The sequence below is a fragment of the Monocercomonoides exilis genome (genome assembly GCF_001643675.1).
Source record: "Monocercomonoides exilis strain PA203 chromosome Unknown scaffold55-566112, whole genome shotgun sequence".
Taxonomy (NCBI): domain Eukaryota; phylum Preaxostyla; order Oxymonadida; family Polymastigidae; genus Monocercomonoides; species Monocercomonoides exilis.
In genome coordinates this window covers 128,351-141,622 of record NW_027150600.1, presented here as the reverse complement: position 1 = coordinate 141,622, position 13,272 = coordinate 128,351, and the positions used below count along the sequence as shown (strand labels likewise).

Below are 13,272 nucleotides of genomic sequence, written 5' to 3'. Positions count from 1 at the left end.
CCTTGTGTTATATTGACTGAATTCTTTAAAAGAATTGGAACAATTATTTTTTGAACCATATTCGCATCTTAAAGAGAAAAATAACAAACTTTTGTTGTTTTCTGATTGTTATTGAAAGTGGCAAAACTCTGGAAAATAAATAAACATTTTGCACTTTATCAAAAATAAATATCAAATCAAAAAATAATTCTCTGTTAACCATTTTGAATACATCTTTGAGAAATGGTCAATTGAAAAACCTGGGATAGAGATAAAATCTGAGATATTTCTGTTGTTTAAAATATCTCTATTGTGTATCCAAATTTCAAAAAAATGGAAAACAATCATTGAAACACACTTTTCTAATTTCATTAAAAAGATTTAAAAATCACGCTCATATGCTCTTGACAAACACAAAAAATTCCATTGATCATATTTCCATTAATTGAATATGCAAAATCATTTCTGAATTTCTGGAAAACCGACACATTGCTTCAATGAAAGCTGGAAAAGATCCTCATCATATTGATCATCCAAGATTGTTTCACATAAAAGAAATAGACAAAATTGAGGATTGTCCAAATTCTCAAATAAAATTTTTCAACTAATTTACAGTTTCAGAAATATTTTGATTCGCGTGTTGTCCTTTTCTATTGATTATTTAATATAAATATTTTAATGACAGGCAGAAAACTTTATAATGAGGAGAAAAAAATATCTGATCCATTGATTATTAACTGAAAATATGTAAGCAGGTTCATTGAGAAATGAGGATTAAAGAAATAAAACAAGCCAACATATATAGATCAGCTTAGACTTTCTAACTTCAATAATTTTGAACAAAAAGATTTGATTTTCTTTATTCCAAAACGTTATCGATGACTATCAAATAACATTTGATTTGATCACCAATATGCATGAAACAGGTGTATTTATGAAACAGTCAAATGAAAAAATAGTCATTTTGAAAGAAACATTGTGTCCTCTTCTTCCTAAATCGCAAAGACGCAAAAAGGCAACATTGTTTAACACAACATTTGCTGGTGGAATGTTACTGGATCCAGTAATATAGTGGTAATCTTAGACGATTAAAGATTGTTTTTAGAGTTGAGGTTTCAAGGGATAAACATTTAGGGAAATGGCAGGATGAAAAGAAATCATTTGTAATTTTTTTCAGAAACTGTGAAACAACTATTTTCCGATAAATTCACTTTTCAAAATCATCAAAATAAAACTATTGTGAGCGAAGATATTTCTTTCGATATTTCAAATATTTCGATTGATCAAAAAATTCAATAAAATGATTGTGTTGAAAAGATTATGTTTTCAACAAAAAAAGAAAAGAAAAGATAATTTTTAAAAATAGTGAATTGGAATTGGTATCTGGTTACTGTTTATCAACAATTTCATGATCTTCAAAATTCTCATTTTTAGATAATTATCAATGTGCTTTTTAATTTTGAACAGTTTTTTGTTTTCAATTAAATTGCATAACATTATAATTGTCAAGAAAACTTTTATTCAATCTCTTCTCTTCTTGTTGAGAGAAGCCACTTAATGGGTCATGTCACTTTTCGTGATCAGAAATGTTTCGCACACAACAAACCCAATTGCAAGCTGGGCTCGCACTTTCAACTGGTTCTGCAATGCAGATCAGTAGTCCAACGAGTTCCCAATACAGGAGCTCCCAGATACCAACAGCTTCTTCAAATATCTTTTCACACGCTGAATTAGAGTCACAGCCTTCACCCATTTCACACAAAGCACCAGATACTCGAACTATTGATGATTTGTTCAAATCAATATTTGGAGTCGAACCAACAACTTCCATTTTTGATTTTCGAATGCCGAAGTCGATGTTGGAAAACATTGCAAACTGCTTCAACGAACAGGATTTCAGCCCGGTTTTAAAAGCATCTCCTTCAGCATCAAGCAGAAGGTCGTTTTGGTATCGGGATGCCTTAGACAGAGCAGGAGAACGAGTAGAAAAAATCTTATATCCAACATTAACGGCATTACGGATGGAGCTTTAAGTCAAGATCGATGAAGCAGAGAGCCACAAACGGATGATAAAGGAAGCAATTCTAATGGTTTCCCAAGCACTTCATGAAGCAAGGAAGTGCAGAATCGAAGGAAGAATCGGTTTTCGCGCGGCGGAAAAGATGGACTCGGAACTATCAGGAGGCCTGCAAACAAAGCGTAAGGAACAGATTTAGAAAGAGCTTTCAAAGGAGCAGAAGAGGCAGCAGGGATCTTCATATATTTATTCTTCTCCAAAAAATATCATCCGACACCACAAATTTCCAGAGGAAAACAGTTATTTCAGGAAAGACCCCTGTTGTCCATGTTTCGAAGCATAGGAGCAAGGAGAGATTATTGGAAGAGAAGCTCCACAGGACGAACCGCGGAACTGCAGAAGAATTAGAAGAAGCTCAGACGAGAAGGTCTTTAGAAGCTTGAAAGGAAGGAGGTCTGACAGCGGACTATATTCAAGAATGGAGAAAAATAGACAAAGAAAAATTCATCAAAAATGGAGTCCAGGCTCATTTGCGCAATCGCGAGGCAAGAGATGGTTTGGAAAAGAAGACAATCAGGGATGGAGCATTGCTTATGAGTATGAACCAAAGGATGGCTTTTCGAAAGGAATTGAAGGAACAGCTGGAAACAGGGATTGTGAGCAGAATTCCTCCCAAAGATGTGAAATTCCGGAACAATGTGTTTCTCATTCAGAAAAAGTCAGGAGCGTGGAGGCAGATTTTGGATTGCAGAATTCTGAATGCTGCAATGAAAAAAGTTCATTTCAAATGCGAGAACAAAAGAACAGTGGAAAGGCTAATAATGAGGAACGATTTCGCGGTGACGATGGATTTGTCTCAAGCATATTATCTAATTCCAGTTTCGAATAAACTCAGACCATATCTCACATTCAGATTAAAAGGTTTAGATTACGCTTTCAACGGCATGCCGTTCGGATACACAGATGCACCAAGGTATTTCACAAAAGTCATGAGGAAAGTCAAAACGGAAATCAAAAGAAAATGGAATGTGAGAGTGACATCGAACTTGGACAATCTGATTCTCCTGCATCAAGATTTCAACATATTGAAAGAAATCACAAGCTAGGTGATTCGATTTTTGGAAAATCTGGGCTTGATTATCAAGGACAAATGTTGGCATAGGTCTGAATCGTACCATTTTGTTGAAGGCTTTAAAAATTCTGAAATTTACATGTTAATATTCGTAATAATAATTAGCAATAGGAACCACTCGGAATGAAGCAAAAAAACAATGTTGAAAAACACCAAAAAAATTATATATCAACTTCCCATATTATTATTAAATACAGATCTATCCCACAATAATTTGTTTTTGAAATTTCTAAAGGAGTTTGTTAGCTTCATCGCTCATTATATATATTCATGAATGTGGTGAATGCATTTTAGAGTTTTTTTAAAATTGAATGTTTGATTGATATTTTCGAGATCTTCGCTAATGAATGCCATTGCTATATGCATTTTTTTTGCTGAAATAAGATCGATAAATGAGAGATAATTGATCATTTTGGTTACCGTTCGAAATCACATATTTTTAAGTGCACAAGGAATTAATCGAAATCTGTGGAAATATTGTCTTTCATGATAACGGAACTTCGAATGGAAGAGCTATTTTCTAAAACGGCCTGTCATCTGATGCTTCCGGTTTAATAATGCTTGTTCAATGACTGCTCTGTATGTTGTTGTGGTGGAGGAATTATGTGTCGTTCAATCAGTTCAATAAATATTGAGAACAACTCATTCAATGCCTGCACTGCCCAAAAAAATTATGGAGGAAAGATATGTGCTTATAATATCACTTCGTGTGTCAGGATCAGCGGATGCGAATTCCAGAATTGCAAAGCGAGTAACATAAGAAATTGGCTTTTTCTTTCCAGATTTCATGTTTAAGAATCAGAGTGTATTGGAACAGAAAATGGCAAAGGAGAGAGCGCGTATGTGTTTGACTGCAGTTTCACGTCGTGCACGCTATTTGGAAATTGTAATGGAGGCATGTTTTGTAAAACTGTTCCCGCCACACAATTCAAAATGAGGAGCATTCAATTTATTTCATGTTCAGCACGGCAAGAGGGAGGAGGATTGTGTCTTTATCCAAATCGAGCAACATCGCCTGATAATAAATTATATTGCTTCTTCTTATTTTTTCATGAATGCAGCTGTAGAGATGCAACTTATCCACGTGGACATGATGCTGAATTTGCAGATACATACAATCTGTATTTAGAGTCAGGAAATCCATTTCATGAATGTTACACCACAAATGCAGATGAGAAGAGAATGTGCTATGCCTACAACTACTCAAATGCAAATGCTTGGACATTTCAGCACACGGAAAAGTGGTATTGGCTGAAGGACAAGACGATCTATGTCTCGGTGAATGGAAATGATACATCTCCGCTTTGTGGGGTAAATGAAACAAATCCGTGTCTGACAGTGAAGAAGGCGTTTGAGATGTGCGAGGTGCAGATTAGCTTGTCAGTCACGCTGATGGATGGGAATCACACAAGCGAGGCAACAACAGTTGAGATTGGGGAAAAGAAAATTTCGGTCATTGGGAAAGGCAAAGATAAAAGTTCGATCGAAACACGGGCACTTTCATCAACAAGAGAGCTGTTCAATGTGACGACAGGCCATCTTGAAATGATTCATTTGAAGGTTGATTGCTCTCAAATGCAAATCCTTCTTCGACGAGTATGTTTGTGGTATCAGCGAGAAGCAGAATTCTTTCACAAATAGATGTGGTGATCAATTTGTCAACATCAGAAGGGAGAGCGTTTCCAAAATGTGCGCTTGAAATGGAATAGAGGCAGCTGACGACGGATGGAGTGAGATAAAAAAGTCAATAAAACTGTATCTTCTCAAAGATTGAATTGCCAACTTTGAAGGAACCGAAATCAAAACCTGATCCTATAAGATGCTGTTGCCAAAACGAGAAGTGCTTGCTTTCTTATAATTCTGATTCACTCCTCATTTATCGAACTCTGAATTTTTTCATAAAAAATATCGAATCGCAATATTGATAAAATGTTAGAATAAATGTTTTCTTTTGAAATGGACTTTCACAAATTCGTTACAAAATCTGAAACAAAAGCAAAACAAAACATTCATGTGTTGTATTTTATCAAGTTTTGTGGAATAAAAAGTGAATGAAAGAAAAAACTGATAATGGAACAAAAATGTGCAAACCCAGAATTGTTCTGAAAAAAGAAAATCAACAATTTTAATGAAAAAAAAAGAGAGAGTGCAGAGATTGAAATCTCTCAAAACATCACAAAGCAATTCCCAATAAATTTATGAAGACAGTTCCAAACCCTCTGTGCATAACACAATTCAAATGCTCCCTTTCCTTCATCTTTCTTCTCTTGTCATAACAAGATCCACTCACTCCAAATGTTCTTCATCTCCCTCTTCTTTCCGTGCCCTTCCAAAATCCAACACCTCCTCAACATCTTTTGCCATGTGCATCTGTTCCATGAGGTGTGTGCACATCAGGCATCCTTTCCTCAGCTTCGCCTTCACTCACTGCACAATGCCACTCGTCTTTCTCTATTTTTCTTAAGCATGTTATTCTGCTGATGCTGCTTCGAAACATGCAGATAATGTCTCTTCCATAATCATCTCCAACAGCTATATTAAAGTCGAAATCCCCAATCATAACAAGCACAGAATCATCACCTATTAATACTTCTCGGCCTCTTTCATAAACCTTCCACAGTATCTCCATTCCATTATTCTTTTTCTTCTCTTTCTTCCTTTTCTTCCAACTTCCCACTAAATCCAATCACAATATCAAACCTCATGCACGCTTGTCCAACATTTTTTAATATTCTGTGCCTTTTTCATCCCTTCCGTTTCACTGCTCCTTCTTCCAATGCATTTCAGCTGCATATCCAAACCCCAATCCATTTTCTTTCATTCTATTCATCTTCTCTAATTTCCTCTTGAAAAAGACATTCAACTGAATATTTCATCTTCTCCTTTGTTTCCACTGTAGTTTTTGAACCATCAAACTTTATAAATCTTCCTTCAATGAATTCGTCTCATTCATGCACCTAAATCCTTTCTAAACAGCGATTCTCCTCCTTCAAGCTTAACAATCGTGTTCATGAGCATTGAAATGAAGGACACATATCCAATCGAAACTTTTTCAATTTTATAAATTTCAAAATATTGTTTCAAAAAAAAATTCAACAAAGAATATTCAAAAAACATATTGTAATCTTCAAAATCAATAATGGAAACATATTCATACTATTGGACATGCATTTGCAAACTTTTATTTCTCATAAGCCAATTTTGAAATCATGTTATTTTGTGAAAGCTGATATATCGCGTATTTTCTTATTCAGAAATAATCACGATAGATAAATGAATATTTGTCTTTTCTTTCCAATTACAGCATAATAAATTAAACTTTTTCTTCAAATATTGAATTAAAAAATCGCTTAAAACTCCACAAAGTCGGTAAATTGAATTTTAAATCACAGTCAGTTGAAAAGAAAATATTATGGTAAGTTGATCAATAAATTTTGTTAGTGTTTTTCAACATTGTTTTTTTGCTTCATTCCGAGTGGTTCCTATTGCTAATAATTATTACGAATATTAGTATGTGAATTTCAGAATTTTTAAAGCCTTCAACAAAATGGTACGATTCAGACCTATGCCCAAATGTTCATTAACCCCGGGGAGAAAATTCACTTATCTGGGATTTGCATGGGACACAGAAACATTCACGGTTCAATTGAGCGAGGAGAGGTTGGGATCTCTCAAAGCGATGTTGAGTCAATGGAGAGTGAAGGCAATAAGAGCCAAAACAATTCGAATAAAGGATTTTGCATAAGCAATTGGAAAGCTCAGCGCAGTCAGATTCGTGTACCAGGATGCGTCACTTCACCTTACAGCTCATCATCGTCTCCTGCAGAGGAACGTGAATACATACGAATGGAGCGGTGTGATGAGGATGAATGCTTCAGTGTTGAGGGAGATTCAGGAGTGGCAATGGATATTGAGCCAAAATCGACAGAAACCATTTTAACCAGTGTTTATTCCCCAGGCTGTGTTAACGACAGATGCTGCGGAAACAGCATGGGGTGCAACATTCAGAGTGAATTTCAACATTATGGATTGGCACGCCAAGTTCCCCAACTATGCCCATCGCCAATCGTCCAACTTCAGAGAACAACTAGCTGTTTTGCAAGCGCTTCGCCATTTTTCGCAGACAATTCAAGAAAACAAAATATCCCAGCTGTTGCTGCGATCGGACAACAGCTTAGTGGTTTTCAACATAAATCGTTGGAGTGCAGGGAAGAATCTTCGGCCAGTGCTACGCAAGATATGGAAATAGACGGAGGCAAGGAATCTGATAATAAGAGCACAACATCTTCCAGGAAGAAAGAACCACAGAGCGGATGCGCTGTCTCGATTGGAAAGGTCAGGCGATTACGAAATAATGGACGAAGCACTCGAAGAGTTTCTTGCACAGTTGAAAGTGAGACCGACTCTCGATGCCTTTGCATCTGAACACAATCACAAAGTGGAAAGATTGAGTGGAGAAGGCAGTCCAATTGCCGAAGATGGATTGACAGTTCCTTGGAGCAACGAGTGTATTCTAGCTCACCCACCGATACCTCTGATTCCGATGGTAATACGAAAGGCTCATATGGAGAAATCTCGATCGATTATACTCCTGCCGAGCTGGAAGGGTCAGAATTGGGACATCCTTCTTCGAACAAGCAATTATTACAGCTTGGAATTGAATTACATCTCCAAGATTCTTCAGGAGGGGCAATGGATGAAGAAGACGGGAGCCTGTCTTCCTCCAGGGATGATGAAAGAAATCCTGCTGAATCCATCAAGGAGAGAGGTGAAGCCTGGTGGCTGCATGCCCTTCACGAAAGAGGTGTCTCTTTGGAGCTCGCAGAGGAATGCAAGGCTGGAATTGCAAAGACAACATGGGATGGATATTTATTTTGTTTCGCGCACTTTTCAGACCAGTGGAAGAAGTGTGCCCATGGGCATATACCAGACAACTTACCGGACTGGACCGTCAAATGTGCGGATGTATTTTTAACAATGAAGAATAGAGGATTCAAGGTTTCAGTGATACAGATTGTAAGAGCAGCAGTGTCATTTTATACAGTTCTAGCTTTCAATACAGCATTGGGAGATATTGCAATCATCAGGAACCTATTTCGTGCATTCCGAAGAAACAACACATCAAGAAAGAAGATGGCTCCAGAGATTTGGAATCTAAATGTTTTGTTAAAATACTTCACCGAGTTAGGCCCAAACAACCAGTTATCTTTTAAGACATTGACAATGAAGGTTATCACCTTAACAATGCTCTTCTCTGACTGCAGATTTACAGAACTGGAGCGTGTCAACATGGAAAACTCTCGGTTTGAAGAGGAAGGTGAATATTTGGACACAGTGTTGAAAACATCACACACACGATCAGAGATTACAGTTCATTTTCTTCCGGAACTCCCACTAATATGTTCAGCTTCAGCAATCAAAGATTTGTTTTTCCTGGGAAAACAAAAACAGAACAGCAACAAACTTCTGCTCAATACTGCAACATTCCAGCCGCTGACTGCCTCGGGTATCCGCAAGTTAGCTAAGGAGGCAATGAAGCAAGCAGGAGTTCCTCAGAGATTCAGGCCGTCCTCTTTAAAGGTAGCAACCATGTCAACATTAACGATGGCAGGAATCCTTCCTTCACACATTGCCAAGTTTGCAAGGCTTTCACCGAAGACAAATACTCTGGTTAAGCACTATTTCAGGACCAATTTGGCTTCTTCAATAACACGAGTAATTGCTGGAACAATGATGGAACAGAAAATTACTCAAGAAGAGAATAAAGAAAGTCCGGAAGTTAGTGATGAAGAGGAAGAAAAAAAAGAACAATCCACTAATGGAACCCTTTCAGAAAAGGAATCCATGTGTGAAGAAGTTGAGGCTTCTATGGAGGAGTTGGTGGAAGAGGTGAAAACAAGACTGTCAGAATGACAAGGACAAGAGGAAAGAAGTCGCATATTCAAGGAGAGGACGATAGAACTCAAGACGCATTGAATGGTGAAAAGCACAGACAAGAAGAAGAAAATGACATTTTCATTATTCGCACAAGGGCACAAGCCAAAAGAGAGTCCAAAACATATGATTTCCGCTCGTTCAGTTGAAGTCCAGAGGGCAAAGCAACGACTTCCAACAAAGTTTTTCTCTCAACAAGAAGAGAAAAAATTAAATGTTTGTTTTCTTTTCAAATCACTTTTTCATCCTCACAATTCTTTTCAGTTGCATCGTCTCGAAACATGAAACAAGAAGTTTCAAAAATTCTGTTTTATTCTCAAAAAGTGATGTTTATCTGATAACAAATTATCTCTCTTATTGTTTTGCATCAAATGGAAAAAATACCAAATTTTGCGATTCAGATTTTTGTCCATTCTGAATTTTTATGTTTTTGTATTTATTAATTCTCATTTGAAATTTTGATAAAAAGAACACTTTATAAAGATTCTTTCTTTTATTTAATGTTTTTTCAACACTTTTTCTTGAATTTTTCTTGCATCTCTAATCTTTTTGGAAGCCATGCTCAAGTTGTGTTTCTGAAAAAATGCATCCTTTTTCTCTCGTCATTTTCATTTCATCTCTCTTTTTTGACTATGAAAAGAGAGCTTAAACAAACAATCAGTTTTTTTTTCTTCAATGATTTTCAAGATTAACACACACACCATTTCAGTTTTTTATCATTTTTTCGGTATCTTTTTCGTTCTTCATTTTCACTTTTCGTTGTTTTGTTTTCATTAAAATATGAATTGCTTCATTCTTCAAGAATTATTCTTTTTTTTGAGCTTGACTGGATGAACTCTGGCAAATGGAGTTTATGAACACGCTCATATTCTCTTTCATCTGTTCATAATAAAAATTTTTCAAGTTCTTTTGTCCATATGAGCACTTCAGGACATTTCATCTTTTTTTCAACATTTATAAATGACTTTCATCCAAAGCACATATTCATAGATTCAAAACTCTTTCGTCCATGTCGAATTCAAAATTTGAAAAAATCAAAAACCAAATCGAAGATTGCTAATCAAAAAATGTTAAATTTGTTGAAACATTATTTCATTATTATAAAGATGAAAGTCCTTGTTTGATGTTCATATTACTCATTTTTCTAATTCTTTCTTTGATTTGGGGAGGAATAATCACTTTTATGATAAAATCTATAATTTGTTTCAAACTTTAACTGCAATTGTATAATAATTTTTCTGACATTCTCATGCAATCTTAAATATAAAAATATTCAAAAATCGAGGAATATCTTTGAAAGTTCCATGTGGAACATAATTCAAAAAGCTAAAAATTTCGTCCCATTTCGTTTTGAGAATTTTATTTATATTGATATTTTTGATCTTTTTAACATTACACGTGATCTATCTCCAAATTTTTCATTGTTAATGAAAATTATTTCAACATACACCAACACCAAAATTGATGAATAATAATTTTATTTTTTGCCAAAATAGATTTTAAGTTGTTTTTATTTGTCGATGGATTTAATTTCATGGAAAATTTTCGGGCCTGCTTTTTGCCCTGTGGAGACGGAGACAGTTTTGGATATCATCACGGATCTTGGGAATTTGCTGCTTTGTCAGAAATTAGACCGCAACTTGATGCTTTGGGTGGATGTGAAAAGGTATTAACTTAATTTCTATTTTTTAAGACTAATATAAGCGGACAGATTGAACTCTCAGGAGATGCTTGGATGGTTTCTGACGATACAGTGATGCATATGGCTTCAGGAGAGGGAATGATTGCAAAAGCGACCAGTGTTTCTGATTTACTGAGGAACATTTATCGAGCTGATGTTGGACGCATGGGGAAAATAGTTGCTCAATTGAAAATTTCTTATTTTTCTTTTAAAAAATATTTTTTTATTGAATAGACTGGACGAGCACCTGGAATTCAGTGCATTAATGCGTTAAGATTGGTATTTTTCTTCCATTTTTCAACCTAAATTTTCATTTTGAATATTATAGCCTACGACTTATGGATGGAAGAATTCTTTATTTTCGCCCAAAGCAGGTGGTTGTGGAGGTGTTTCGAATTTTAAAAAAAAATAAAAAATAAACGAATCTTTTGTTTAATATTCATGAAAAAAAAATTAAAAACCAACAATTCAGCGTCTATGCGATCAATGTGCATTGGACTGCGATTTTGGAGGCCAGAGTGGCTGACGAATCTGATTGTTGTGTCGATTGAGTCAGGGAGAATGACCCATCATCATCCAACAGGATATATGGGCGGCGTGGCTTCAGCCGTCTTTGCCAGGTGAGGACATCATTTTATATGAGATTTTATTCAGAGAAAGAGAAAGAGAAAGAGAGAGAAAGAGAGAGAGAGAGAGAGAGAGAGAGAGAAAGAAAGAAAGAAAGAAAGAAAGATATTTATTTTCTTGTAATTTTGAACGTGTTGTTGTATTGTGAATGGAAATGATATCCATTTTTTATGTGATTGTTTTTATTTAATGTTTCTATTTCCATTTCTATATTGAATGTGAATAATTATATCCAATTATCATCCAAAACCCTTTTTTTTATCTTTTTATTTATATTTATAATAACATTTGTATTTCATATTTATATTTCATATTAATATTCCCCTCTCTCAGCTATGCCCTCCAAAAAGTCCCCGTCGAATTGTGGGGGATGAAATTCCGGGATGAAGTTATTGCGCTCTGCAATCAGCACATCAGCCAGCTGAAAGGCAGGTAGACAGGCAGAAGATAACTTGGCGAATTTTTTGGCTATTTTGAGGAGAAATGAGAAAGATATCTGAAGAGGAGGAGAATTGACAGGGAGAAGGAAGGGCTGAAGGCAAGTTTCCCGGAGAAATACGGAGAAATACGGAGAAATAGAAAAAGATGTGTTTTATAAGGTGTGAAGAAGGGAGGAAGAGGAGAATTAGATTGAAATTAATGAATAAATAAAAAAAATTAAATAAAATTAAATAAATTGTTTTATTTTTATTTATTTATTTATTTATTTATCGTTTGGGAATGATTAATAATATTGTTTTGTGTATGATTAAAAGAAGAATTTATAATTTTTGATTGATATTTCTTCTTCTTCTTCTTCTTCTTCTTCTTCTTCTTCTTCTTCTTCTTCTTCTTCTTCTTCTTCTTCTTCTTCTTCTTCTTCTTCTTCTTCTTCTTCTTCTTCTTCTTCTTCTTCTTCTTCTTCTTCTTCTTCTTCTTCTTCTTCTTCTTCTTCTTCTTCTTCTTCTCTTTCATTAATTGAAGATGAAAATTCCAATTGAGAAGAAGCTTTGGTTGAACACACAAAACGATAACAAGAATACAATTGCGATGAAACAAAAGAAGAAGAAGAAGAAGAAGAGAAAGAAGAAAGAGAGGAAAGAGAGGAAAAAATAGAAAAAGAAGAAAGAGAAGAAAGAGAAGAAAGAAGAGGAGGAGGAGGAGGAATCAGAAGAAAAGGAGAAAAGAGAAAAGGAGAATGAAAAGATGGAATTGTCACCATTTTTGAGTGAATTGAGCGATTTGAATGAAAAACGGAGGAAAACGTTGAAAGGAATAAATGAAGGAAGAGAAACAACACTAACCTAGCACACAAAAAAAGAAGAGAAGAATTTCGAGAGGAAGAAGAAGAAGAAGAAGAAGAAGAAGAAGAAGAAGAAGAAGAAGAAGAAGAAGAAGAAGAAGAAGAAGAAGAAGAAGAAGATAGAGTTGAAGATGATTGGAGAGGAATTAGTGAAAGTTCTTCTTCTGTTCCATGAAGAGAAAGAGAAAGAGGAAGAGGAAGAAGATGGATTTGAAGACACAAAAAAATATGAAAAGAGAAGAGGAAGAGGAAGAGGAAGAGAGAGAAAGAAAAGAAGAAAAAGAGAAAAGCGACAAAATATTTCAAAGAATATCAAAAGAAAATGAAGCAAAAAAGAGAAAAGAAGAAGAGGAAGAAGAAGAAGAATTAAGAAGAGAAGAAAGAGAAAGAGAAAGAGAAAGAGAAAGAGAAAGAGAAAGAGAAAGAGAAAGAGAAAGAGAAAGAGAAAGAGAAAGAGAAAGAGAAAGAGAAAGAGAAAGAGAAAGAGAAAGAGAAAGAGAAGAAGAATTTTCTGTTTGAAAATCGCTTTCCAATGAAACATTGATATTTTTGTCTGCCATTTGCATAAATCCAAATGTTCCCTTCTCATTTCTGGAAGAAGTTTGAGTGTTGCCTTTGAT

General features: G+C 35.2%; 4 protein-coding genes across 4 annotated transcripts; all 4 read left to right on the top strand.

The window, feature by feature from the left end:
• Positions 1–2,607: 2,607 nt before the first annotated feature.
• MONOS_11951 (uncharacterized protein) lies at positions 2,608–3,102 on the top strand (the record flags this gene model as incomplete). The annotated part of the gene is made up of 1 exon (XM_067864529.1): positions 2,608–3,102. One exon carries the CDS (start codon positions 2,608–2,610, stop codon positions 3,100–3,102), a length of 495 nt encoding a protein of 164 aa, XP_067720206.1.
• A 959-nt stretch (positions 3,103–4,061) lies between these two features.
• Positions 4,062–4,769, top strand: MONOS_11950 (uncharacterized protein; the record flags this gene model as incomplete). Its single annotated transcript, XM_067864528.1, has 1 exon — positions 4,062–4,769. One exon carries the CDS (start codon positions 4,062–4,064, stop codon positions 4,767–4,769), a length of 708 nt encoding a protein of 235 aa, XP_067720205.1.
• Positions 4,770–6,746: 1,977 nt separating this feature from the next.
• On the top strand, positions 6,747–9,041 carry MONOS_11949 (uncharacterized protein; the record flags this gene model as incomplete). The annotated part of the gene is made up of 2 exons (XM_067864526.1): positions 6,747–7,463; positions 7,575–9,041. The coding sequence occupies 2 exons, from the start codon at positions 6,747–6,749 to the stop codon at positions 9,039–9,041; spliced, it is 2,184 nt and encodes a 727-aa protein (XP_067720204.1).
• Positions 9,042–10,596: 1,555 nt separating this feature from the next.
• On the top strand, positions 10,597–11,367 carry MONOS_11948 (putative Protein ADP-ribosylarginine; the record flags this gene model as incomplete). The annotated part of the gene is made up of 4 exons (XM_067864525.1): positions 10,597–10,728; positions 10,978–11,022; positions 11,072–11,129; positions 11,216–11,367. The coding sequence occupies 4 exons, from the start codon at positions 10,597–10,599 to the stop codon at positions 11,365–11,367; spliced, it is 387 nt and encodes a 128-aa protein (XP_067720203.1).
• Positions 11,368–13,272: the final 1,905 nt, after the last annotated feature.